The sequence below is a fragment of the Grus americana genome, chromosome 12 (genome assembly GCF_028858705.1).
Source record: "Grus americana isolate bGruAme1 chromosome 12, bGruAme1.mat, whole genome shotgun sequence".
In the NCBI taxonomy this organism is placed as follows: Eukaryota; Metazoa; Chordata; class Aves; order Gruiformes; family Gruidae; genus Grus; species Grus americana.
Window position 1 is genome coordinate 8,782,935 of NC_072863.1, and position 24,456 is coordinate 8,807,390.

The 24,456-nt window shown below is 40.5% G+C and overlaps 1 protein-coding gene across 2 annotated transcripts; it reads right to left on the reverse strand.

The window, feature by feature from the left end:
• Positions 1-1,349: 1,349 nt before the first annotated feature.
• Positions 1,350-24,456, reverse strand: HPRT1 (hypoxanthine phosphoribosyltransferase 1). Of its 2 annotated transcripts, none has more exons than XM_054839124.1 (9): positions 24,127-24,456; positions 22,033-22,139; positions 20,366-20,549; positions 12,908-12,973; positions 11,879-11,896; positions 9,457-9,539; positions 7,159-7,205; positions 5,217-5,293; positions 1,350-4,587 (listed from the first exon to the last, which is right to left on the reverse strand). In XM_054839124.1, exons 1-9 carry the CDS (start codon positions 24,151-24,153, stop codon positions 4,540-4,542), a joined length of 657 nt encoding a protein of 218 aa, XP_054695099.1. In that variant the 5' UTR covers positions 24,154-24,456; the 3' UTR covers positions 1,350-4,539. The 2 variants fall into 2 exon arrangements, with proteins under 2 accessions (XP_054695099.1, XP_054695100.1); XM_054839125.1 differs by lacking the exon at positions 24,127-24,456 and adding an exon at positions 23,645-23,899.

The window sequence follows — 24,456 nt, forward strand, 5'->3', positions numbered from 1 at the left end:
ACACCTCGCGCTTATGACAAACCCTGCCCCAGCTCCTTCGCAGGCTGCACGCTGGCTGTGCTCGCAGCGGTGCATCGTGGCAGAGGGCAGCCGTCCCAGCGGACGCTGGGGCTCCAGGAGCAAATCCAGCCCCATGCCAGCATCCGCTGCACAACACGCAGGGCAGTGGCACGCTCTCCCATGCAAAACTGATGGGCAGGCACGGTGCTTTCAGTGGCAGGGTTGGAACAGGGGAAACATAGGGTTACATACTGCCATGCGTAGCAAAATATTGTAGGAGAATTAAGTTTTGTCTAAGTCTCTCCCAAAAGCAATCCTGAAGCATTCCCACCAGTGCTCCGGAGATTTCAGGGCACGGACAAGCTACCCAGCTACCTAACAGAGCTGGGACTGGAGTTGGGAAGAGATGGGTCCTATTTACACACACAGACACCAGCTATCGGGCAGTTTTCCTGGCTACATTTGCGAAGGGTAGAGGTGGGGGATCGCTGCCTGGTGGGTGAGCACTACCTGTAGGAGAGCACAGACCATCTGGGAAAACCCCCACCCCTAAGGCCCAAAGCCGTAGCTCACACATACAGCACTTTGCTATGGGCAACCCGGAGACACAGAAGACACAACAGGGTTTGTTTGCTTTCTGGTTAGAGTGGGGGGGGAAAATAAAGATGCCACCAATAATCACTTGTTAGATAAATTTACCTGCACGGTGATTTACTCGCTATCACAGGCCTGCCTCTCCTACCTGTCTCTGTGAGGATTTTCACCTTCTGAGACGTTTCGTTTCACTCCAGTTTGTGTTTTACCGGAGCAGAACAGCTGGAAGAAAGCCTGCTCACAGAAGTATGTTTGCAGCCATTCAGACGTGTCCCCCACACACACCTTGCACCAGCCTGTATCACTTGGCAGTTCTAACATGGTCCCTTTCTCAGCTTCCCTAGGGATGAAAGTTCTCACTGCCAGTTCTTGCAGCGTGCTGAATCTTTGTGCTTTTCTAGCCCTACCTTCTTCATCTTCACATCTGCAACTGGGTACTGGCACGTTTACAGAGCTAGGAAGCCATTTCCCCATCAAAATAGTTACCAAACTACAACTGCTAGTGAAATGAAATAAATTACATGTTCTTATACACCAAAAAAAGACCACTGTGATGTCTCATTTGCTTATAAAGGCACTTGCATACAGTCGCGATCTGATCTTGCAAGGTGCAGCCTGAATGGGAAGTAAAGGCAGCCAGGAAGGGCATAAACAGCCCTTTATTGAATCGTGAGTAACCAGCTCCCTGTACGTAGTGTCTGATCCTCACTGCTGGATTAGTGCATGCTCGACAGGATTTTCAGAGCATAACAGACAATGAAACACCACCACTATTTAATTAGCCAGGATATACAATTACAAGGCAACTTAAAAATTCAATTTTCAAACCCAGGATTCACCCCCCAAGTGAATGGCCAGCTCAGTTCACACTTTTCACCACATCTCCCAGCTCTGTCTAAAGCACTTTAGATTTGGACCAGTGTGAATTTAAAGCAAGAAGAAACACTCCAAACCAGAGCTACACATTTGCGGTACCAAGTCAGGCAGCGTCAGTGGTCTGCGGCAGGCGAGAATTATCAAAATGTGCAGAAATGCCAGATGTCACAGGGTGAGACAGTATATTAAAGCCTGTAAATATTCCAAATTATTTTTCAAGTTACATTTGTGATTCATAAAACATAAAACTATAATGAATTTCAAATGCCACATAAATGTTCAAATACAAGATTTTCTCTGTGCTTTCATAATGTTTTAACAATGTATGTCTGCGCTGCATAAAGCTGGCATTTAACTTGCAAAAGTGTGACTAAAACCCCAGTCTTTTAACCAAAATTACAGAATAAAAAGTAACTATTGTGATTTCAACCTTTTTCCAAGTGAGAATTTATCTGTAGTGCATGCACAGGTGCTGTAAAAGGCTGCAGTATGTTAGAATGGCTCTAGCAAGGGCGAGAAACTGGGTAACTTTTTCCCTGAAAAATTTTCGAGAATAACAAAAGGTTTTCAATGAGGAATTGCTCTGAGGTGATAAACTCCATCTGACAAGCACTTATGTGAAGGGGGGGGGGGGGGGAATGCCTGTTCCCCAGCATTTGACATGTGGGAACATTCAGTAAGTAGGTTTTTTTAAGTATTGACCTTTTCCATCAGACTAAGCGAGATTTGTTAGAAGACAGACCTGGGCTCCTGTAGCATCGCTCCTGGGATCAGTGTAGCTCAAGAGTACCTTCCCAAACCTCTTCTGTGGCTACACTGCACATACGTGTCCATGGAGTTGCAATTCCTGTCCCCGCCAGAGCAGTCATTTCCCCACTCCAGCTACGGTTTGGAAGATAAACCCCTTGTTGTGACTAAATCAACCTCTCCTCCCTTTCCCAAATCACAGCATTTCAATAACTGTCTTAACCGAGACAAGAAAACATTTCAGGACAAACTAGTTTAAGGGTTCAGTCCTAAAAAAGACACTGAACGTCATCAACTCTCATTGTTTTCATGTGTAAGTAGGTACTTTTAAGCCACCTCTCTGGTGTAATCTCCAGCTGCCATTAACTCATTTTAAAACACATTATGAAGTAAGAACTATTAAGGTTGAAGAAAACACTACTTTTTAAGATTAGACCTTAAGTTCAACCAGAACTAGTGAAAACTTGAATGGATATACTAATTCTCAAGTGGGTTCAGATTTTTCTATGTTGCTTTTGTGTTTCCTCATCTTGAGGATGCATCATATACTTTGCAACAAGTCATCCCAGGGACCGTACAGGTTCTTGAAAAGGCATATACACAAATGTTGTTCAGGACATCGAGAAATACCGTCAGTCTTTGTAGTGCAGCTAGAAAAAAAGCACTTTGGAACATTAACATTGCAGAAGTATAGTATAATCACGATCAGTGTTCTGATATTTGTTAATGAGAATTTTGATTTACAAATAGATCTCCTACACGTTGTGGTCATTTGATCTATATTACATTGTGTAAATTACTCGTATTTTAGGTCTGCTGCTAACTACTACAGTTGTAACTGAACACACCACGGATGGACAATGGTGTGCAGTACCTGGAAAAGTGCAGAAACAGAACTCAAACATAAAAACCACAGGAAAATCTGTGAAAACAGGCTGGCAAAAACTTCGTTATGTATTAAGCACTGAGCAGCGTTAAATCCGAGCATACAGTGGAAGAATCCATGCGCAGAAGTACAAGAACCACATAAGCTAAGGGACCAAAAAGCAGGACACAAGGACAAGGTATGAGAGGGGCTGCCATGTTTAGAATTAAACTTGACATGAACAGAGGTGTTAAAGAAACAAACCCAAAAAATTACTTACAAAATGGTTGTGGGGTTTTTTTTCCATGTGTATATGTTTAATGAACATACAATCTCCACTCTTCGTTTTTGCCAAAACAGAACAAAGGGCAGTGCTTAAACCATTTTCTCTGAAATCTAGTTTGGTTATAGAATATGCACGTGTTTCAGTATTTTCCCTCAGCACTTTATCATCTCTCTCGTAGATAGGATAATATTAACCAAAAGCTCCACAGAGATAACAAATGTAGAGTCTGCCTTCACTGTCAGAAAAGCTTATGAAAAATATTACTGAAGAAAATTTCAAGAGCCCTTCAATATATGGAATGAGTGGCATAGATTTATGGGGCTTATTTTAAAGAGACAGCCTTTATTTAAAGTACTTTGTTTTGTAGATCTTATAAAGTAAAAATTACAATACTTTTTCAGAAATATATTAAAATTGTTTCAATCTAAAAGGCAATTCCACTGGCTGATGGATATTGTTTTAAAGAAAAAAAAATCTAACAGAAACAGGCAGCTCAACTAAAACTAGATTTTAAACATTGTTTTGTCATTCTATCTCCTTTAAAACAAACAAACAAACAAACAAACAAACAAAAAAGGGACATTTTTCACCCAGACTTCCTTTACAGCAATAAGGCAACTCCAGGAGATCTGACTGAGCTCCTTGGAGATTACAGATACTGTAACTGGCTGCTCCGCATGCTTCATAACACCCAAAGGTGCAACTATCCATTAATCACAATCACATTTGTGCATTAAAATATAAAACTTAAATTACAGATTTAAAAAATATTACTAATAGACTTCCCTATCATAAAATGTTTTACATTTACAGTACTTGGACTATTTCAGTTCTGGGTTGATGAGGTTTAAGCAATTTACCACTGCAAGAGTTAGACTCTGGAGCTCACAAACAGCACAACCCAACCAGGGGCAGCAATAGTCGGTAGAGTCATAGTGCAAATCAAAATAAGGAGTGCAGAGTTGCACTAGTTGTTTACATTTCTAAAATATAAATGAACAAGACGAGATCTTATATTGTACATGCAATAAATTATAGTAAGCATATGACAATGGGGGGCTGGGGCATTCTACAATTTTAGCTGGTGTACCAGAGTTGAAGCCTGTGAAAGATAGGACTCGGTAAACAAAACATTTCAAAGCTCTGTTGTCATAGCACTTGAATTATGCTTTCATGCTTTGTACTTCTGCTTCCCCGTCTCGCTGATCACACAGATATGCTGAAACAAAATAAAATAAAAAGATCCTGTTAGAAAAGTAATGTGAGAGACTGATGTTTTACATATGTGTTCAATAATGTGCTTCTGAAAAAAATATGAGCATGCTATACACAGTTCGGTAAGAAAGAATCTTGTGATACTGTTTACGCAGAACTTAAGCCTTTTTTTGTCTAAAAATCTCAATATTGCCTTCTTTCTGCTCCCTCTCATTATCGCACCCAGCATCTGATATAAGGCTGGCAAGACTCAAATGAGGAAGTAATGACTTAAAAAGGGATCATTTTTTATTCTAACTTCCAAGGTCTCTCTTCTCTAATTCTTACATAACAGCAAATGCATTTATTTGTTGTAGACACCTGGTAAGACAAGAAACTTCACACAACCTTCACATAATTTCAAAGTTAACAGGAGATGCATAGCTTCCATTCTGTAGGGAGCAAAATAAATTTTAGTTTTGTAAGAGCTCCAAAATGCTGTACTGCTGCTCTAGGGTTTGCTCTCATTCCATCACCAACGGAACAGATTTGCAGGAGGCATGGTTTACAGAAGAGGATGAGTGATGTGAGATTTCCCCTCCTTCCTCCTCCCTGGTTTTAAATGGACAAAAACATACGGGAAAAATTACTTACGTTCAAATCTCTAAAGTATTCATTGTAATCTAGGGCGTATCCCACAACAAATTTGTCTGGCACTTCAAATCCAACAACTGAAAAAGACCATAAGTATGTTAGAAAAGAACTTCCTAGAGTTCACTAGACCTTTTTACAGAGACAATCTGGAATTATATAGATATGTATCCATCCTAACTCACTTTATTTCTTCCACTCAAGTACCCTCAGATTAACATTTGAGCTTTTTAAAATTTCAACTTACTTTGTTGATTTATTTCATCAACTAAAGCAAAATTAAATAGATTTATTTATTGGTTCCCACGCAGCAGCATGGTGGTAGCATGCAGTCTGCAGGAAATTAATGAAAGCACTTAAATCTACAGACAGGGTGCTATTATCAGAACGTAAAATTCCTTGAAAATTTCCTGCAATTTTGTAAATACATAGAGAGCCGATAGTAGGAATACACTATGACTGCAGGACAGCTCTGCTAAAGCATGTCTTAGATCCTGATCCCTTGGTATAGAGAACAGGGAAGAGCAAAGGGCACTCTGTTCTTTATGGAGTCACTTGCAGGTTTCAGAAGCAGGTGGGGGGGGGGTTGCTGAGTTGTACTGGTTTTATCTTCTCCCAGAGAAGCTGCCTAAAAGAGCACATCAGCTATTCCACAGATTGAACAGCTCTGGCAGGACAGTTTGCAGGTGGTCAAGCATTATCAGTCCAACCTGTCCACACACACTATAAAAGGACCAAACCCATAAAATTATATAAAATAATATAAAATTTCCAAATCTCCCCTCATGCTACTGTGAAAGACTCCTGAGCACAAGAAAGCTGTGTGTTTTTTCTCTCCCTGGCTACAATGAGACCCCATAAGAAAAACAGGGAGATAAATCATATAACTCAAAGGAAAGGCTGTGTGCATTTTTGGAAAAATTAAGGCGATGTTTAGCATCTACTTGGCCTCATAATACAGGGATAAAATGGAGGCCCAGCCAATACTGCCTTGTTGTCTCTTCTTTCAGAGCTCACATGTCCTGCACTGAACAGGTTGTCTCTGTGGACAGATGGCAAAACAAGTCATCTGCTGGAAGATGCTCACAAGACAGACCCTTAACCCAGCTAAGCCTATAATAAGATCTCAGGAATGAGGGGCATCCTTGACTGAGGGGAACACCTCAATTAAGCTTTTGCGGCACTGAAAAATTTCAGTTCCAGAATATTGTACGGCTTTGGCAAGGAGGAGTAAGAAGATGCGATTCTGCTGCTAAATTCACTCCACTTCTATAGTGAAAGTACATGGTCCAGACTAACAGGAATTTAGCCTCTGGAAAGGGGTTAAAACACATAGCCCTTCCCAAGGCAGGAGGAGCCGTCACTCTGGTACCACTGTCTCCTCTGGATGCTATTCCTTTCTTTGTGGTCTTGGGACAGACAGGAGAAGACAAGAAGGGAGTAATTCAGATGCCTAGACATAACCCATTTTGTGCCAATATAGGCGTCTTATCACTGTAAACTTTTATCAGACCTGCTACCCCGTGTGGTCCTCCTACATTCCTGGGGACATCTAGAGGGCATGAGGTGACTAGGTTTAGACACCCAAATCACTCTCAAAAGTGTCAAAGGTGAATTCAGCAGATTCTGCTGACCAAAGCGTTTGACTACATGCAAGCTGGGAGAATTTGCACATGAAAAGGGTGTTACCTGGACCAAAATATCAAAGTTTGCTCTTCATATAGTAAAATGTTACCAAAAGTTAAGAAAATAAAGGATCAGACCAAATCCTGATGAACTCTGTGAAAATATATTCCAAATATTTAAATTCCCTAAATAAGAGCAAAAATCTATCAAGAATCATTAGTGAAAACTTATTAGGAACATTCTTGGACTTTGACCAAAGGGTACAGAATACACTGACATACTTTCAAAAATTAGTAATGGTTGTCAAAGAGTCACTTACAGTCTGGCCGATATCCCACACTTCGAGGAGTTCTTTTTACCAACAAACTGTCAAATAAAACCAATGTAAAACTGAAACATGGAAAAGCACCAGGTACAAACATATGAGACCGTTTTGATGACAGACAAGCTGAATTTGGCCTAAGTGTGTATAACTACACACATTTTAAATTATTATTTTATTTGCGAGTGCAGCTGATCATAATGACAAAATCAAAACTTCCTAGAATCATGAATGGTTCACAGTCTAAAGGATAACTAACAGGTCTGCAAGAAAGAGGCCAGGAGATACTGATCTGGATGGACTTTCATTGTGAAAAGTGACTTAATGGGGTTTTATGTGTGTTAAGGAACTTCAGGTGCAATTTAGCTTACAGGTAAAGAGGTGACAACTTGGGATCTGAGCAGACCAACTGAGCTCTTTTCAAAAGCATTAGCATTATGAAGCAAAAGTTCAGCTGCTTAAATGCAACCTCAATTGCACTTGCACAACATGTTCTCAACTGTGTTTCACTGGCAGTACTAATTACCCCCATAAAGAAAATGTAATTGGTTCTGATGATCAGGTGATACAAACCAGCTCCACTTTTCTAGAATTAAGAGTCAGAGGTGTGAAAAGCATGGAGATTGGGGCTACTGCAGTAGAGAGAAATGCCTTGCTAGTTTGATTCACTCATTATTCAGTTGAGCACTTCTGCCTCTTATAAGACAACCCCATGGGCCTGACGTTTGTGTGTCTTTGCCATACAGAGACTTTGGGAGGAAAAGAAAAAGTGGTCAATGGCTGAATGTAAAGACAGAGGTCAGCATAACTGTGCATTAAGCACAGACCTCCTTCCCTCTTCGATCACCCCGAAGTTAGGGCTTCATTTGCAGAGTCACAGTTTCAATTCTAGACAGGTACTGAAACGTCTATTTGTAAGACCTAATTTTCGAGAATTAGTGTAGGATTTGATCAAAGAAGCCCCAAAATCATTTTAGCATTAAGTCACATCTCCCTGCAACAACCGCTTGTCAGAGAGAAAGAAAGAAAAAAGCAAAAAAAAAGCAAGCAAAGTAACTAAGAACATTACACTTAAGACTACCTAGAATGATCATGTTTACCTGCTCAAGTCTTTGGCAGACACAAATTACTGCAACAGGTTTAAACAATAGGAAACTGGACTTTGCTCATACTATATTATGTTTGTGATGTACACTGCAGTGACAAATATTTAAAATTTGGCACACTTAATCTGGCCAGGGAGAAATCCTCAACAACCTCACCTTCAGCAGGTCACCTCCAGATTATCAGCAAGAAGAGCTGTTCTCATATATCTAACAACTGCTTTGACATTGTTATGGTAACACAACTGATTAGATATTACACACAGCTCTGCTTTATCTCTAATCCCCAGCAATCATTATGCTTTTATTGTAAAATACACAACCACAGCATAGCAGCGTAAAAGATGCAATTTAAAAAGAAGCAGGAAGAATGTTGATATTGGTTAATAATACAATATTATCCTCAACATTTCTTGTTAGTTTTAAGTTATTTAATTATAAAATGTTTTGAAACTAATTGATTAAAGATGTAACTAAGTAGAAAAGCCTGGAAGAGCATATGGCCGGGTGATTCTTGCAGAATGACCTCTAAAGCTCAGCTGCACTATACACAGTATACAAACAATAACGTCAGTGTGCAAACTAATTTAATTCTACAATTAAAGAAGGCAAACTATACAAAGGTGCCCATTGCACAGGTACACCACTGCAGAATACTGAAGATCACACGAGCAGAACCACACATTTTTGGATAGATACTACATATACCTAAGTGACAACCACTGATTTTTTTTAATCCCCATCTCTAGTTAAGTTATACATTTATTAACTCAATTTGTATTGAAAATACCTCTACCAACTTGAGAGGTTATTTTTTTAAGCCCCAAAGATTGAAATTCTTCCATATATTTCTAAACCTAACTTTGACTTCAGTGGTAAAACCCTCCAAACCTTACCATAACATGATAAAGCAAGACATGTATCTGGCATGCACAAGCTATTCCTTTCTGAAGCACTGAAATTCTTCCAGCAATAAGATTGGAAAGAACAGTGTTTCCACCAGCCTTAACCGACATATGTTCTCACAACAAGCAAAAGTACTTTTGGAGTTTAAAAAATACTAAATTCCATCAGATTGCATATATGACTCCTATGACTCCTGCAGAAATGTTCCCTCCCATTTGCTCTTTATATATTGTGTCCCCTTCTTCAGGTGAAATACAGCACAATTAATCATCATTAAAAAATTTACCTGGCTACTTTCACCATCTTTGGATTGTACTGCTTAAGTAGAGACAGCAACGTTTTCATTGTTTTACCAGTATCAATTATATCCTGAAAATAAAAATCTCAAGTAAGAAAGAATACTAAACATGTCAGAATAGCATTTTCAAGTTTCTACCATGCAATAGCGTGAAAATATGCCAAAATACTGTTCATAATCAAATACAGGTGACGCGTAACACCATGTTGTGCTTACACAACTATGCTCAGTAAAGTGATCACACACATTAATAATAGTTCTTAATTGTTGTAGGTAACTATGACTTTGAAAGCAGTTACTGAACTACAACCTTCTTGGCTCCTTCTGGAGATTTTATGGCTAGTACTCCTTGCACCTATTAGATAAACAATGTTTAATTCCACTATGATAAGAGTAACATTAGTCTTGTCGTTGAGCTCAGTTACAGAGACAGATATATACAACAGAAAGAAAAGTAGCAAGGGAAAAATAGGCAGAACAACCCATTATTGCAATTAAAGAAAAAGGAGTGTAATTTACATTACAGATTCAAGAAACAGCCGAAGAAATTGCACTGGCAATATCTGGGTCTGCTTCTAAAGTCTATATTCAAACACACTACAATGAATTTTGACACACCATTTTAATCCCATCCACTGCACATATAAGCAAAAAAAAAAAAAAAAAAAGAATATATGGTTTACAACTGAAGCATCAGAAACAGACTCCTCATTTGGACTGAAATAATCACACAATCTTTAGTGAGACAGTCCTTACCCTGGCCTGAAATCAAGTCTATTTGAAATGAAGGAGGTAGATAACACAGAAGCAGCAATGTTCTGGTTTCAGGTTATTTTCCCATGACTCCCAATTAGAATAAAAATCAAACAAAAAACTCAACAGAGCACCTGTCAGCAATACCATCTTTAACAACTTTATGCTTTTAATCATGGTTATAAACTCAAGAAAAGTGAAAGACATGCAGATATATAGATAAAAATAGAAGTTGGCAAATAAAATGAAGTAGCTATTTCCACACTTTAAAATAAAAATAAAACCTATTACTGATTTTGTATTGTGTGATTATTTGTTTATTGGAGGTGAATCTCCATTTTGTTTGGATTTTTTTTTGCATGTAAAAGGGATGCTGTATAAAAAAGTCTAGTGCTCTGGTGCACAAGATATTAAACCTACAATAAACGTGCATTTTCATTGTTTGACAGTTAAAACAATGATCAGTAAAAGGGTTCATATTTGACAGCATGTAAAACAAGTCACTGGATAGATTATTCACTGAACAAAGGAGAAACTAACCTAGTTAGCTGTCTGGGACTTTAAAGACATATATTCATCTGAAATGGAGCAGATACATAATTAAATGCATCTGCCTATCTGAAGCAAAATATACTTCAAAGGACACCACTGGTCACACAGATGACTGCTGTATACATACTATTTTGGTAGGAGTTTTGGAACTGAATGTGCTTCCTGTGGAGTAATATAACCTCAAATTAAAAAAAAAAAAAAAGACCATACATAAAAAACACATTTTATGAGAGGAAACATCCTTCCCTTTGGCTGCTGAATCAGTTGCCATAGCTGTTTGTTTGCTTACAAACAAGTCATTTCCATTATTTGGAGCCTTAAGACATTATTAGATTGCACGTCCATTTTTCCTGTCTGCTGCTGCTGCCTCCCTACCCTGAAACTGGCAATCTTACTCAAAACATCCTTCGTCAAAGTGACATAAGCAACACTGTCCCACAAGAAAGAAGCATGAAAGCAACAATTAAGCAACAGTACCTAACAGGAAATCAAACTGAGTTGTACCGTACCTGGTGGCATCCAAAGAATCAGGACAAGACTGAGAAATGGGAATTCAGCAATTGCAAAACGCTAATTAGGAACTGGTGTTCTCCATGTCACTATTCTCTAAACAAATTACACACAGGGACATTGGGTTTAGATCTGTTTTTCACGTATTTTAGGATATTCCTACTAGGAACCTCTCTCTACCCCTGCAGTTTAATTTCCTAACTTGCTGTTATAAACCCCAAACAATAATATGCTTAATATCACTTTGTTCAGGGCACTTTTTAAAATTTAAAAATAATATAAAATAAAATTATAATTAAATAAAAATAAAATAATAAAAAAGACATTTTAGAATTTACAGAATCACAGAAAACTGAAAGCAAATGCAAACAATTTGACATGGATATTTTCCTTGTCAAATTTGGCAGCTGAATGGAATTTGAGAATTCAAAACACATATTTTAAATTCAGAGCCCACTTGCAAAATTCAGACCTGGAATCAGAAGCTGGAAGCCTTGAAATCAGAAATTGTAGGTTTTATGGCTTAAGAACAACTTCTGTTAGAACTCTTTTAGCAGTCACACATTAGAACTTCGAAGTGAAATGTAATACTTACTTCTACAATCAAAACATTCTGGTGGGAAGAAAAAAAAAAAGAACGAAAAATGCATTAATATCTAAACAATATGTAATTTCTTATATATATAAATCTCTAAAACTTATTAGTTTTAATTGCAGTTAAATATTTGTATCACCATTTATGTATGTTTACACACATAACAGTGAATTCTATGTAGTTAACGTTTCTGATGCTCTAATAACAATTAGCCAGCAATGAGATTCTCCTCAACGTCTCATGCTGAGTACAAAGTGGTCTTTAAATTATTTAGACTTTGAGAATTCCAGATATATGCAAAAGAGATCACAACAGAGCCTACACAATTTGTATTCTTCTAAAGCCAAGAGTGTCATACTATCGAGACATGTACAATTCTGTCATACCTATGTATAGTGAACTGTGACATATGTCCCTTAAAGATCACATATATGTAAGGAGAAGGGGAAAGTAATGTGCTCTGACAGAGCAAGAGGCACTGATGCTTTAACCCCAGACATGTGGCTCAACGATCTCCACGGAGTCACTTGAGAAAAGCAGATTCCCAATTTACATTCTCCCATTTCCTTCTCCCTTCACTGCCTGTAACGGGAACCTCTGCTCCTAACCCGGGCTGCACATTACACCACTCGACAGTATGAATTTCCATCACTACTTCAGTGAAACACCAATACAGCAAATAAATAATGCCAATCTCTTGGAAAGGTAGTTTGTAGACAACAACTCACACAAGATTATCCTTCGCAGGCACTGCAGTAAAACAAATCCCCTGAAACTTGTTGATACAGAAGATGGTAAATAAGGGGTGTTTTTTTGTTAAGTTCAGACTAAACTGATGGTTTTGGTGGGGCCTATCCGCTCTCCGAGTATACAGTGGCAAATATTTAAAACTAAAACTCTTCTGCTTTCATTTTTTTAACAAACTCTACAATCTTCACACATTAAAAGAGCAACCCTAAAACTAAATACAAGTATTTGGGTTTTTTAGTGGTTTGGTTTGTTTGTTTTTAAACATACAAAGAGCCATACCTTTCCAGTCAAGGTTGAGAGGTCATCCCCACCAATGACTTTTATATCTCCAGTTGACTGATCATTCTAATAAGAAAGAGAAGGGCAAGCATTAGCATAACCAGAATTAAAGTAATTTTTCGTCCAGTAAATATCAAAACCACAAAGTACATAACCAGTGAATGTTAATGCTTTCGGAAACACAGCACTAACGGTGTCTCTCTATTAACTAAGAAATTACAAGTGATCAAATTCAAAGATGGTATTTCAGATTAAAGATTGTTTAACAAGAGATCTGCATAAACCCAGGCACCATCTCTCATCTGTGACCATTACACATATATCTAAAAAGATATGATTTGCTATGCATTCCCTACAGATATGGAAATAAGACTAAATGCACTTCATTTTCCAAGCTGCATGCTGCTATATAGCTGGCAATTTCCATTTTAAACTTTAAAGCTTTAGAAAGCCTTACTCTTTGAATAAGAATGAGCAATTGTAACAGTAACAAGAATAGTCAGCAAACAAGGCACAAATTAATATTTAGAAATACAAGCTACAATAATAGCTACAAAAGCTTATGTTTGCCTAGTTTACAACAAATATTAGTAACCATCAAATAACTTCTTATAGTAATTGAACAGCAACATAGGTATACCATCACTACAACATAGCATTTTATTTCAGTAAAACTCAACTTTGATACAAATGTAAATGAACTGTTACATAAAAAAGTTAAAAACAGCTGCTAGGAGTGTTTCACAGATCTTTGCAGCTTGTTTGAAGTCATTCAACTGACTTTAGACCTTGACAGTCTCTCACAGTTCATATTAGATGTGATATGCTTATTATTGTGCTACTTACACATGATGACATTATCCTACAATTTAATCATTTCAGTTGAAGGTTAATATTGCTTAGCACACTTTATTCTCATAGCTCCTTAACACACATCTTGCTTTTAGAAAAATGGTAGCATTTTGCTGCTACACCTTGAAGCCCAAGCATGCTGCACAACTATGCAGACACGCAGCAAAACAGCAGCTCCTTCTCAAAACCCAGAAATCACAGATGCAGTAGAGAGGGGACCACATGGGAACAGAGACGGCCATGTACAGCTTCCTGTTTTTACAGCCACGTGAAGACAGATATTCATGCCCTATGAATCACAGGCAAAAACTAAGTATATTATCAAAAAAAGGGGGAAACAAATAATTTAAAGAGGCACACACCAAGTACTCAATAAGTAACCATGGGATTATAGTAAAGAGAAAATGTATTAAAATCCCTTCGACAGTGGTGTCAACAGTCTAAGATAAAGTGCTAACAGCTCTAGGCATGTAAAAGCAGATGGTAAGACTAACAGATATCTTCCTTTTATGACTCCTAGGACACACAATTAAAAAACCCATACCAAACAAATCAGTTATTAGAAAAAGTATCTTTTCAGTTTTACCCCATGTGTTTTAAAGAAAACATTAGTTTGAGTTATACCACTCCAAAATTACAGTGAAGTGCCATGCTTCATTACTATAAGGAACATTTATTTTTGATAAATAATCAACTGTTTCAGTGCAAACAATAACCAAACAGCATCAATGTCACTGTGATGAAAAAGTCCAAAACCAAAGATGTCCGAAATGATTGCTGGCTGACCCAGTAGATATACACACTGCTACTGAATGCCTGAGATACTAGCTAGATCAACCACAAAAATGTCATTAGTTAAGCACTGTATTCATAAAGCTAAAGGACATTTCCTGTGTTCATCCTATCTTAAAATTATCTCAAATTACAGCTTCTTTAAGCTTTTCCTTGTTTATGTTACAGGATTCTCTCTTATCTATTCCTACACTAATAAGGATTTCATTCTCCTTCCATGAAAGGATGTAAGAAAACCATCATTCCTTACAAAACAACAATAGAGAAAGATGTTACAGTATTTGTTCCATTAAAATTACTTGCATAGATGACTGACTCATACTCCTCAGTATATGCGTAAGAATAGGTTCCTGATGATCTGTTTGCCTACAAGCAACACACTATACTCAAACAAGACCACCACAAAACCATAGGTTACTGTAAACCTTTGGACTGTGCATATTAAAGTATGATGATCAGCAGAGAAAAAACAATCTAACCTACAGAAACTTTCCTGCTCCTTCCCACCAAAAACCATACAAATTGCTACACTTTTTAACACAAAACATAAATCTTCATTGGCATATAAACCTGCATTCCTATGCAGGTACTGAGTTCCTGAGCAATTAAAGGATAAAAAACAGTTAAAGAATTTCCGACACTGGTTGTGACCAGATTTCCATTGGAAAGAACTCTGTTTAATAATTAAGCAATGTTTTAATTGTCTTCAGGAGCATTATTTCTGATTTCAGTACTGGTAAGACTTTAATGCTTTGTGGTTTAACACATAAGAGTTTTATTGTTCAGATCTGTTTTCACTGCCTTCCCGTTGTCACTGCTGGAAAATCATAATGCTTTACAAGATTGTAACTCCTGACTCAAGTGACTCCAAGATCACTTTTTAAAAAGGCATTTTAAATTCCTTACAGTATTTGCTATAAGGGTCAGTTAACAGAGATCTTTCAGAGTACTGCCCTGACCAGCCTAACCAGATTTTACCAAAAATCCCTATTTTCCCAAGTTACAGTGCAACACATCCATTGTCTTTTGGCTGCTCTTGTGACTACATAAGCAAGGTTTGCTCATTTCCAAGTTTAAATGCAGGAGAATGGCTTTTCACCATCCTTCTTGTAGCACAAACAAAAGTAAACTGTTTGTCAAGAATACTGAGATCTGGGTCTGTTCACAAAAACCATCTTTCCATTTCTTAACAGCTTGCCAGATCATTAAAATTCATCTGTAAGGACTCGGAAAGCTGGAGTTACAAGCAAAGTTTAATCACAGCTTGATCATGTCAGTATTCTTAGAGAATTATTTTTGGGTGCAGAACGGTATGAACTTTGCATTGCAACCACAAAAACCCTTATATGCTTGTAAATATTAAATGATCAGTTTGAAATAAGAATAGAACCTCAATTGCATCAATTTCAGAACCATTACACAAGTTCAGCTGCTTTGTTTATGCGACCAGGGTATTTTTAACATCTTTTCCCCAGTCTGTAATGGCAAGCAGCATGATCTAATGATTGCATCCAAAGACAGTGACAAGAGAGCTAGCTCCACTTTCAACTGTCCATTACAGTTTACGATGGTTTTCACATCACTAACACCACAGATCTCTCCATCTAGTAAAGGGCAGATAAAAACTACAGAGCAGATTTATCATTCTGACACTATTAATGATGGAAGACCTCATCAGTCTGTTACATACATGTTCATGTTAGGACAATATTATCCAGTCTATCAAGCTATACAATCTAAAGGACATAAGTCTGGATATTAATAACCACCTAAGAGAGTCCACAGAAATTAAACGTTCGTAAATACTGTAGTGGAGGCATCAGGTAACAGGAGCTCCTCACTCACCTGGAACACAAAAACATTCTTTTATAGAATTGGCTGACAAAACCAAAAATCCTGAAGCCAACATCTCAAGGAAAACATTCTGCTTAGACAGCTGTCTAAATTTCTCTGCTTTTCTCTTTGGCTACTCCTTTTTACTACAAAAACAGGCTTTTCATTTCCATAAAACTTACTTTGCTGCTCACTCCCCTATTAATATCAAGGCACTTTAGTTCTGGGGAGTAATAAACAAAAGCAGCTGTAGTAAAGAAATGAACCAAAGCATGCCTAACACACCAGTATGAGCAAATAAAACATGCGTCTAATAAGGCAGCCTTGCTTTTTAACAGAGGGTGTTTTTCAGGTGTTTCAAACCATTTCTCCAATATTAGCAAGGGCAGGTGGCCTGGGAGAAATTCAGAGAAACTGTCCGAGCAGCCAGGGATCACGTTAGGAAAGCCAAAGCCCTGATAGAAATTAGTCTGGCCAGGGATGTCAAGGACAACAAGAGAAGCTTCTATAGGTATGTCAGTGATAAAAGGAGGACGAGGGAAAATGTGGGTCCCCTCTGGAATGAAACAGGCGACCTTGTTACCCAGGATATGGAGAAGGCTGAGGTACTCAACGACTTCTTTGCCTCAGTCTTCACTGGCAAGTGCTTGAGCCACACTGCCCAGGTTGCGGAAGGCAGGGACTGGGAGAATGCAGAACCGCCCACTGTAGGAGAAGATCAGGTTCGAGAATATCTAAGGAACCTGAAGGTGCACAAGTCCATGGGACCTGACGAGATGCATCCGCAGGTCTTGAGGGAACTGGCGGATGAAGTGGCCAAGCCACTCTCCATATTTGAGAAGTCCCGGCAGTCCTATGAAGTTCCCACTGACTGGAAAAGGGGAAACATAACCCCCATTTTTAAGAAGGGAAAAAAGGAAGCCTCGGGGAACTACAGGCCAGTCAGTCTCACCTCTGTGCCTGGCCAGATTTATGGAGCAGACCCTCCTGGAGACTATGCTCAGGCACGTGGAAAATAAGGAGGTGGATTGGTGACAGCCAACATGGCTTCACTAAGGGCAAATCGTGCCTGACAAATTTTGTTGCCTTCTATGATGGCATTACAGTGTTGGTGGATAAGGGAAGGGCAACTGACATCATCTACCTGGACTTGTGCAAGGCATTTGACACTGTCCCGCATGACATCCTTGTCTCTAAAATGGAAAGACATGGATTTGATGGATGGACCGCTCAGTGGATAAGGAATTGGCTGGATGGTCACACTCAAAGAGTTGTGGTCAACGGCTCAATGTCCAAGTGGAAAACAGTGACGAGTGGCATTCCTCAGGGGTCGGTACTGGGACCGGCACTGTTCAACATCTTTGTCGGCAACATGGACAATGGGATCGAGTGCACCCTCAGCAAGTGTGCCAACGACACCAAGCTGTGTGGTGTGGTTGACACGCTGGAGGGAAGGGATGCCATCCAGAGGGACCTTGACAGGCTTGAGAGATGGGCCCGTGCAAACCGCATGAAGTTCAACAAGGCCAAGTGCAAGGTCCTGCACGTGGGTCGGCGCAATCCCAAGCACAACTACAGGCTGGGTGAGGAATGGATTGAAAGCAGCCCCGAGGAGAAGGACTTGGGGGTATTGATTGATGAGAAGCTCAACATGAGCTGGCAGCGTGCACTTGCAGCCCAGAAAGCCAACCGTGTCCTGGGCTGCATCAAAAGAAGCGTGACCAGCAGGTCGAGGGAGGTGATCCTGCCCCTCGACTCCGCTCTTGTGAGACCCCACCTGGAGTACTGCGTCCAGCTCTGGGGGCCCCAGTACAAGAGACACATGGAGCTGTTGGAGAGAGTCCAGAGGAGGCCACAAAGCTGATTGGAGGGATGGAGCACCTCTGCTATGAGGACAGGCTGAGAGAGTTGGGGTTGTTCAGCCTGGAGAAGAGAAGGCTCCAGGGAGATCTAATTGCGGCCTTCCAGTACCTAAAAAGGCCTACAGGAAAGATGGGGAGGGACTGTTTATCAGGGAGTGTAGTGACAGGACAAGGGGCAATGGGTTTAAAGCTGAAGGAGGGTCGATTTAGATTAGATGTTAGAAAGAAATTCTTTACTGTTAGAGTGGTGAGGCACTGGCACAGGTTGCCCAGAGAAGCTGTGGATGCCCCATCCCTGGAAGTGTTTAAGACCAGATTGGATGGGGCTTTGGGCAACGTGGTCTAGTGGAGGGTGTCCTGCCCATGGCAGGGGGGTTGGAACTAGTTGATCTTTAAGGTCCCTTCCAACCCAAACCATTCTATGATTCTATGATTTTTTCCAAGTTAGTCAGAAAGTGGAAAGAGTGGAAGGGTGTAGTCTTTATATTGTTTTTTAAACAGGCCAAGTTAGTTATTTGAAGTGTTCCTTGAAGAAAACAGAAGATACACAATTTTGTCACCAAAAAAAAAAAAGGCAAGAGTCATAATTTCCTATTCTTTAACATACTGTCCTGCAATAGAGACATTCAGATTTTGGTTGTGACTTTCACAGGCAGACTATATGGGCATGTGGTGACTTAGTGGTTACATGGACCGGTGGCAGGAACCTGAATCTTTTGGGGGAGCAGAAGGAAAGGGTGTCAAACAGCTCTTGCTCGCTGATTTAAATGAGGTGCACGAGCACAGAGTGCCTTGTCAGATAGAACCAAAGGCTGGCACGGATCTTTCTGCCCAGCCTTGCCTTCTCATTAAAGAGCACAGCTAAATGACTGCCTTGCGTTCAGCAAACGTGGTTTCCAAGTAACCCCTGGACAGCCAGCCATGTGTGTGCCTCGGGCAGCCAGGGCTGCTCGCCCTGCAAACAGACTTGACCAAAGACCCACGTAGTTCTGGGCTTTACCGTGAAATGATAAGAGATCGCTCAACAGAAATCATAAATTTATGAAGTTCTTTGACAGTCCAAACTAAGTTTGCAAATAAGTCCATCTCTGGTTTTGCAGTTTAATGAAATGAAGAATGAAGTTAAGTTTCCAATTTAGTAAGCTATTTTTTTTTTCTACTGGAACAGGCACTCGTCCACAACTGTGACAAGCAGCCTATACTGCTGACTTGAATGCAAAGTTGCTGAGACAGAACTAACAGCATAACCTGACGAAACAATTTATTCAAACACTCTAAACTGAAACCAAAAAATGTAATTATTTCCATGCTACAGATGGTCTTATGGAACGAATCATAAATACCATCCTGAAAACGCAAGAATAGGCTGTCAGTAAGTCAGGAAGCATACAGTACTAACGTACATCTGCTTCTTCCTTTGACCTGCACAACATAACCTCGTGCTTCCTTCCATAAAACTTACATATTACCTCATGTCACAGAATGTTCAATTTCCCTATAAAGTTAAATCCTTGTGTTCAGAATGAAAATAAATTATTTTCCAAAAATGTAAACCCAAAGCAACCTATGCCTAGTCTTGAAAAGGTAGAGCCATATTCAGTAGCTGCTAATCATAAATCTAGGTTTATGAATCTACTATTTCCTCAAGGCCAAACACAACTAATTTTGTTCATTGTTTGGTTGAGCCAAACAAAAGATGAGGTAGGTAACTCGGGAATAACCATTTTTGCAGCTGTCAGGTCTTCCTATCCAATGAATGATGTCTAACCCACATAAAAATTCCTAAAATGAATTTTTTGTTGCAGGAGAATCCTCTGTATTATTCTAGAGCCACAGATTTAGAGATGGGGTGGTGGGCAGAGAGGAAATTGTTTAACAAGTAAAGGACATGGAAAGGGTCTCTGTGCTCTGCATAAGGATTTCACCGGGCTGCAGAGATATCAAGGTCTAAAAGAAAACAGGTTATATAATAAGGTAGAGAAAGAGTAAGTTAGCTTTCCCTTAATTATTTGCTTAATATTAGCACATTCTGGCAATAACAATATTAAACCATCTCTGTTAATAATTGGAAGTTAGTCAAATTTATATAAAAATTGCACAGTACTGCAGAGATACTTACACAATAACTCTTCAACCTAATAAAGTCGACAGTCATGGGGATTGATTTGTCACTGTTTCTGTTCAGTGCTTTGATGTAGTCTAACAAATCAGCAAAAAATTTATAGCCACCCTTGAGTACACAGAGTGCTACAATGTGGTGTCCTCCCATGCCCTTCATAATTTCTCGTGCCAGTCTCTCTGTCCTATACAAAATCAAGAAAGAGTTAGCTGTCATAATACATTTCATTTGCTTACTATAGCAGCAGCATTTTATATCACTAACAGCAGCAAATACATGCATCAAACCTGGAAACACATTTTGCTTGGAAATATTTGCCTACCACTTCAGTCACTTTTACACGTCATTGGTAAACAAAGTTTTGCTTTTCAAGGTTAATCTAACAGTAGCACTACCAAATGCCTTTGTTTTCATACGTCACACTCAGCCAAAGCAAATCTTAACACCCTGAAGCTGTTTCACTGTCAGATATGGGACATGAAAGTGTGTTTTCTCCTTCCAAAGATAGCTTTGGCTTCTATGCAAAGAGCAACGTAAGCTAACACAACCCAAAAGGCAGTAGCCCTCACTAACTGAAGAGCAAGAAAATTCCCAAATTGTAAACTAAAGAGTTTAAGTTTATTTGCCAAGTTAGAATGCCAGAAATTTGTCCCAACTGCAACATACAATACCAACAAAGCAGAGCAAGAGACCACTGCACTGTTTTTCTGCAATCATTGTTTCTAAATTTATGTTGTAAGTTATTTTACAAAGCATGGTATGTATTTAGCGTGTGCCAGCTGACAGCAGGTTTCTCAGAGAAAGCCTACCATTATAAACTCTACGTCAATTACTTGATGACATGTACTTTGGCCAATTTTTTCCTCTATATGGACTTCCAGTGTAAAGTTTTTACAGTATTTAAAAAAAAAATGATAGGAACATTTATTATGTCTTATCAAACAGGACCACATAAAATCCACATGCATTCCTATTCACAAGACCTCCAGGAAGATCCACCCAGCACCACTTTTAAATGGTTGTGTCTCTCCAACAACTACTTCACTGAATTTGTTGTTCATTCTCTTAAAGGGAATTAGCAATTATCAAAGTAAAACAAAAATAGGCTTATGCACCAATTTCTGATCACACCAGATAAAACTTCCACAGCACATCACAGATTTCAGCAACCACAAAAGTGACAGACTGATATTTGCAGATACTAATGTCTTTCCCAGAAGGTAGGATAAAGTTGGATATTACTTATCTACCCTACAAACATGAGAAAGTCTAAAATGATGTGATTAATAATTTACTTTTATTAATATCCTAAGGAAATTCAAGAGACTATAATTGTTTTTAGACTGAACTGGCACAAATAATGTTTTCTAATTAGGTTTTAAGAAGGTTAACATCAAAGAAACTCTGGAAAGAAAGTTGGAAATTGCTACGTACTACAAAATTTTGCTGGTGAATTATGACAAATTTCCAAACAATAGCATAACTGCAAATGTACAAACTCTTAGAAGCCAAACAAGAAAGAGTTAATTAGCACTTGTACTTCTTCATCTCTTATTAAATGTAATCTATTTAGACAGTCACCAGGCAGCAAAACTATCACTGGAAGACTGTTTATTCCAGCAGCATGGAATCAGCTGGAGCAGTGTACTGTCTGAAGTCAAACCAACCTGTCCATGATGAGCCCATGAGGAATATAGACTTTTTCCAAATCATCTGCATAATGTTTGGGTATGCAGAACAAGTCCAGGTCGTAACCTTGTTCATCATCACCAATCTGAAAAGGAAATAAAGTGAGATTTCTACAAAGCCTTATAGAAAGTCTGTGGTGAGAAACTGCAAGTCCTTTGCTTTATTCAGTAAACTATCAAACCCATTACACTCATCAGGATCACCTTACTTTTCCTCTCTATAAAAACATTAGTCACACTGAACACAGCGTAAAGTGCGTAGAGTTCACAAGAGCTGTTGTGCAATACAACATGGGGAAGAAATTAAGTCCTAACAACATTTGCAATTAAGCAAGCAGAGTTTTTGATGCGGCCATCTTCCAAATCTCCACAACACCAAATCAGAACAAAACACACGAGCCAGTTTTCAGGACAAGACAAGACAGCCAGATGAGCATGACAAGTTACGCTGCTGTGAAGCAAGCCTTCTCAGACCATCATCTGCAAACCCTGGAGGTTCAAGATCTTTCAGAATCTGAAATGAAAGCTCTACTTCAGCAACCTGTTCCACACAGGCAAATTCCTCGTATGAAACAGCCTGTTATATTAGCAAGTGTATATTAATTAGGACAAGGGATTAGCATATGTATATAATTATACCAAACACTGCTGAGGTTCGGGGCATACTGTCACAACAGCATCAGGAATAGCATTCCCTGAGCCTTAACCCTGCTGCAAGTAAAAAATGACAATATGTTTTTAAATTACTTCATTCTCAGGTTATGCAGCTGAACACTATTACATGTAAAATGAAGTTAAGAATTTCAGAGGGAAAACCAAAGCTTATTATTGACAGTTCACCAGGGCAGACATTTTAAATATCCGTTTTGACTACCGCTGCCCTTGCAGGACACAATCTTATTTTGGTGCCCAAGGAAGCACTTACCTGGCCTGCAAACAGCCAATTGTTTACATAGGGGTTTTTTTGTTGTGTAACCCCTAATGAGTATTTCACATGGGGAATTTCATGAGTATTTCACCCTCCCATCCAAACCAGACCCTGTACGAGCTACCTACACATCCAGTCCCTGATCAGGGTCCCCGCAATCCAGAGCGGGTTGTTATTTTAAGTAGTAAGACAGCTCCCTCCCAAAACGCATGGTATGAACCATGTGGTTCAGACCCATGGTTGTATCTAGCATGTCTACTAAACCTTCCTTTCTGCATTTGGTAGGGAATGGACCCTTCCTACAGATTTCATCACGTTTTTTATCGACTGCAGGGATTTACAGTCGCAACCTTGCCGCCGGCACAGCTCTCAGCCATAAGACACCACATGTATTTCACGAGCACCCGGCACTGGCTTTAAAAAAATAATACAAATGAATGCGTAAGAGCCTTAGCAGATACAGCAATGATGCCAAAAAAATATCCCTCGAGTGCTCTTCCTCCAAAAATAAATCCTAACTTAAACATTTAAGCGACTTACTCCACACTCTCGGCTCTCGCTAACAAGCCAGTGCCCCCTCCCCCCCAGCACGCTACGAAAAGCAACAGGAATAGGAAGTTGCTAGGAATAGGAAGGGCTCCGATCTGCTGGAAGTTGTTTCACCTTCATTTCTGAGGCGACAACGCGCGCTCTCCTCGCCGTCCTCCGCGTTTAAATCCTCCCGAGACGCCACCCGTGGCCGCGAACCCACCCCCGCGCTGCCCGGCGGCGGGAAGGGGCACCGCGACCCCGGCCCTGGCCCCGCTCGGGGATGGGAAAGCGAAAGCGCCTCGCCCGGGGGGCAAGGGAGGGAGCCCCGGGCCCGGCGCCGGGAGGCCGAGGCTCCCCTCAAGGTGACTCCGCGGGGCGGCGGGTGCCGCCGCTGCTGAGGGACACGAGGGACGCCACACACCCCCGCCCCGCTCCGTCACAGATCACCACCAGATTTTGGAGGACGGCCCCCCCCTCCCCTCAGCCGGCGGCGGCGGCAAGGCGGCAGACATCCCCTCAGGCGCCTGGCAGCCCCCGGCCCGGCCCGGCGCGGCGGCAGTGGGCAGCCTTCCCCGCGGGGGGGAGGCCGCGGCGGCGCCGGGGGCCGCACTCACCACGATGCAGGGGCTGGGGGTCGCCATGGAGCGGGGCGGCCCGCCGGCGGCGGCTGCGGGAGGCGAGGAGGAGCAGCGGAGGTGGCGGGCGGCGAGGAGTAGTGAGACGCCGCGCCCCGCAGCGGCCCCGGCACCGCCTCCGCGCTCCCCGCCCTCAACATGGCCGCGGAGCCGCCACCTTCTCTAGCGGCTAGAGGCCTGTACCGGTCGCGTCCCGGCGCGGGGGCTGGCGACAGGGAGAAGGATGGGGATGGGGTGGCCCCGCCGGCAGCCGCCTCCTCGGAGGTGCGGAGAGCCGCCCTCAGCCCTGGCGGCACCGCTGCCCCGGAG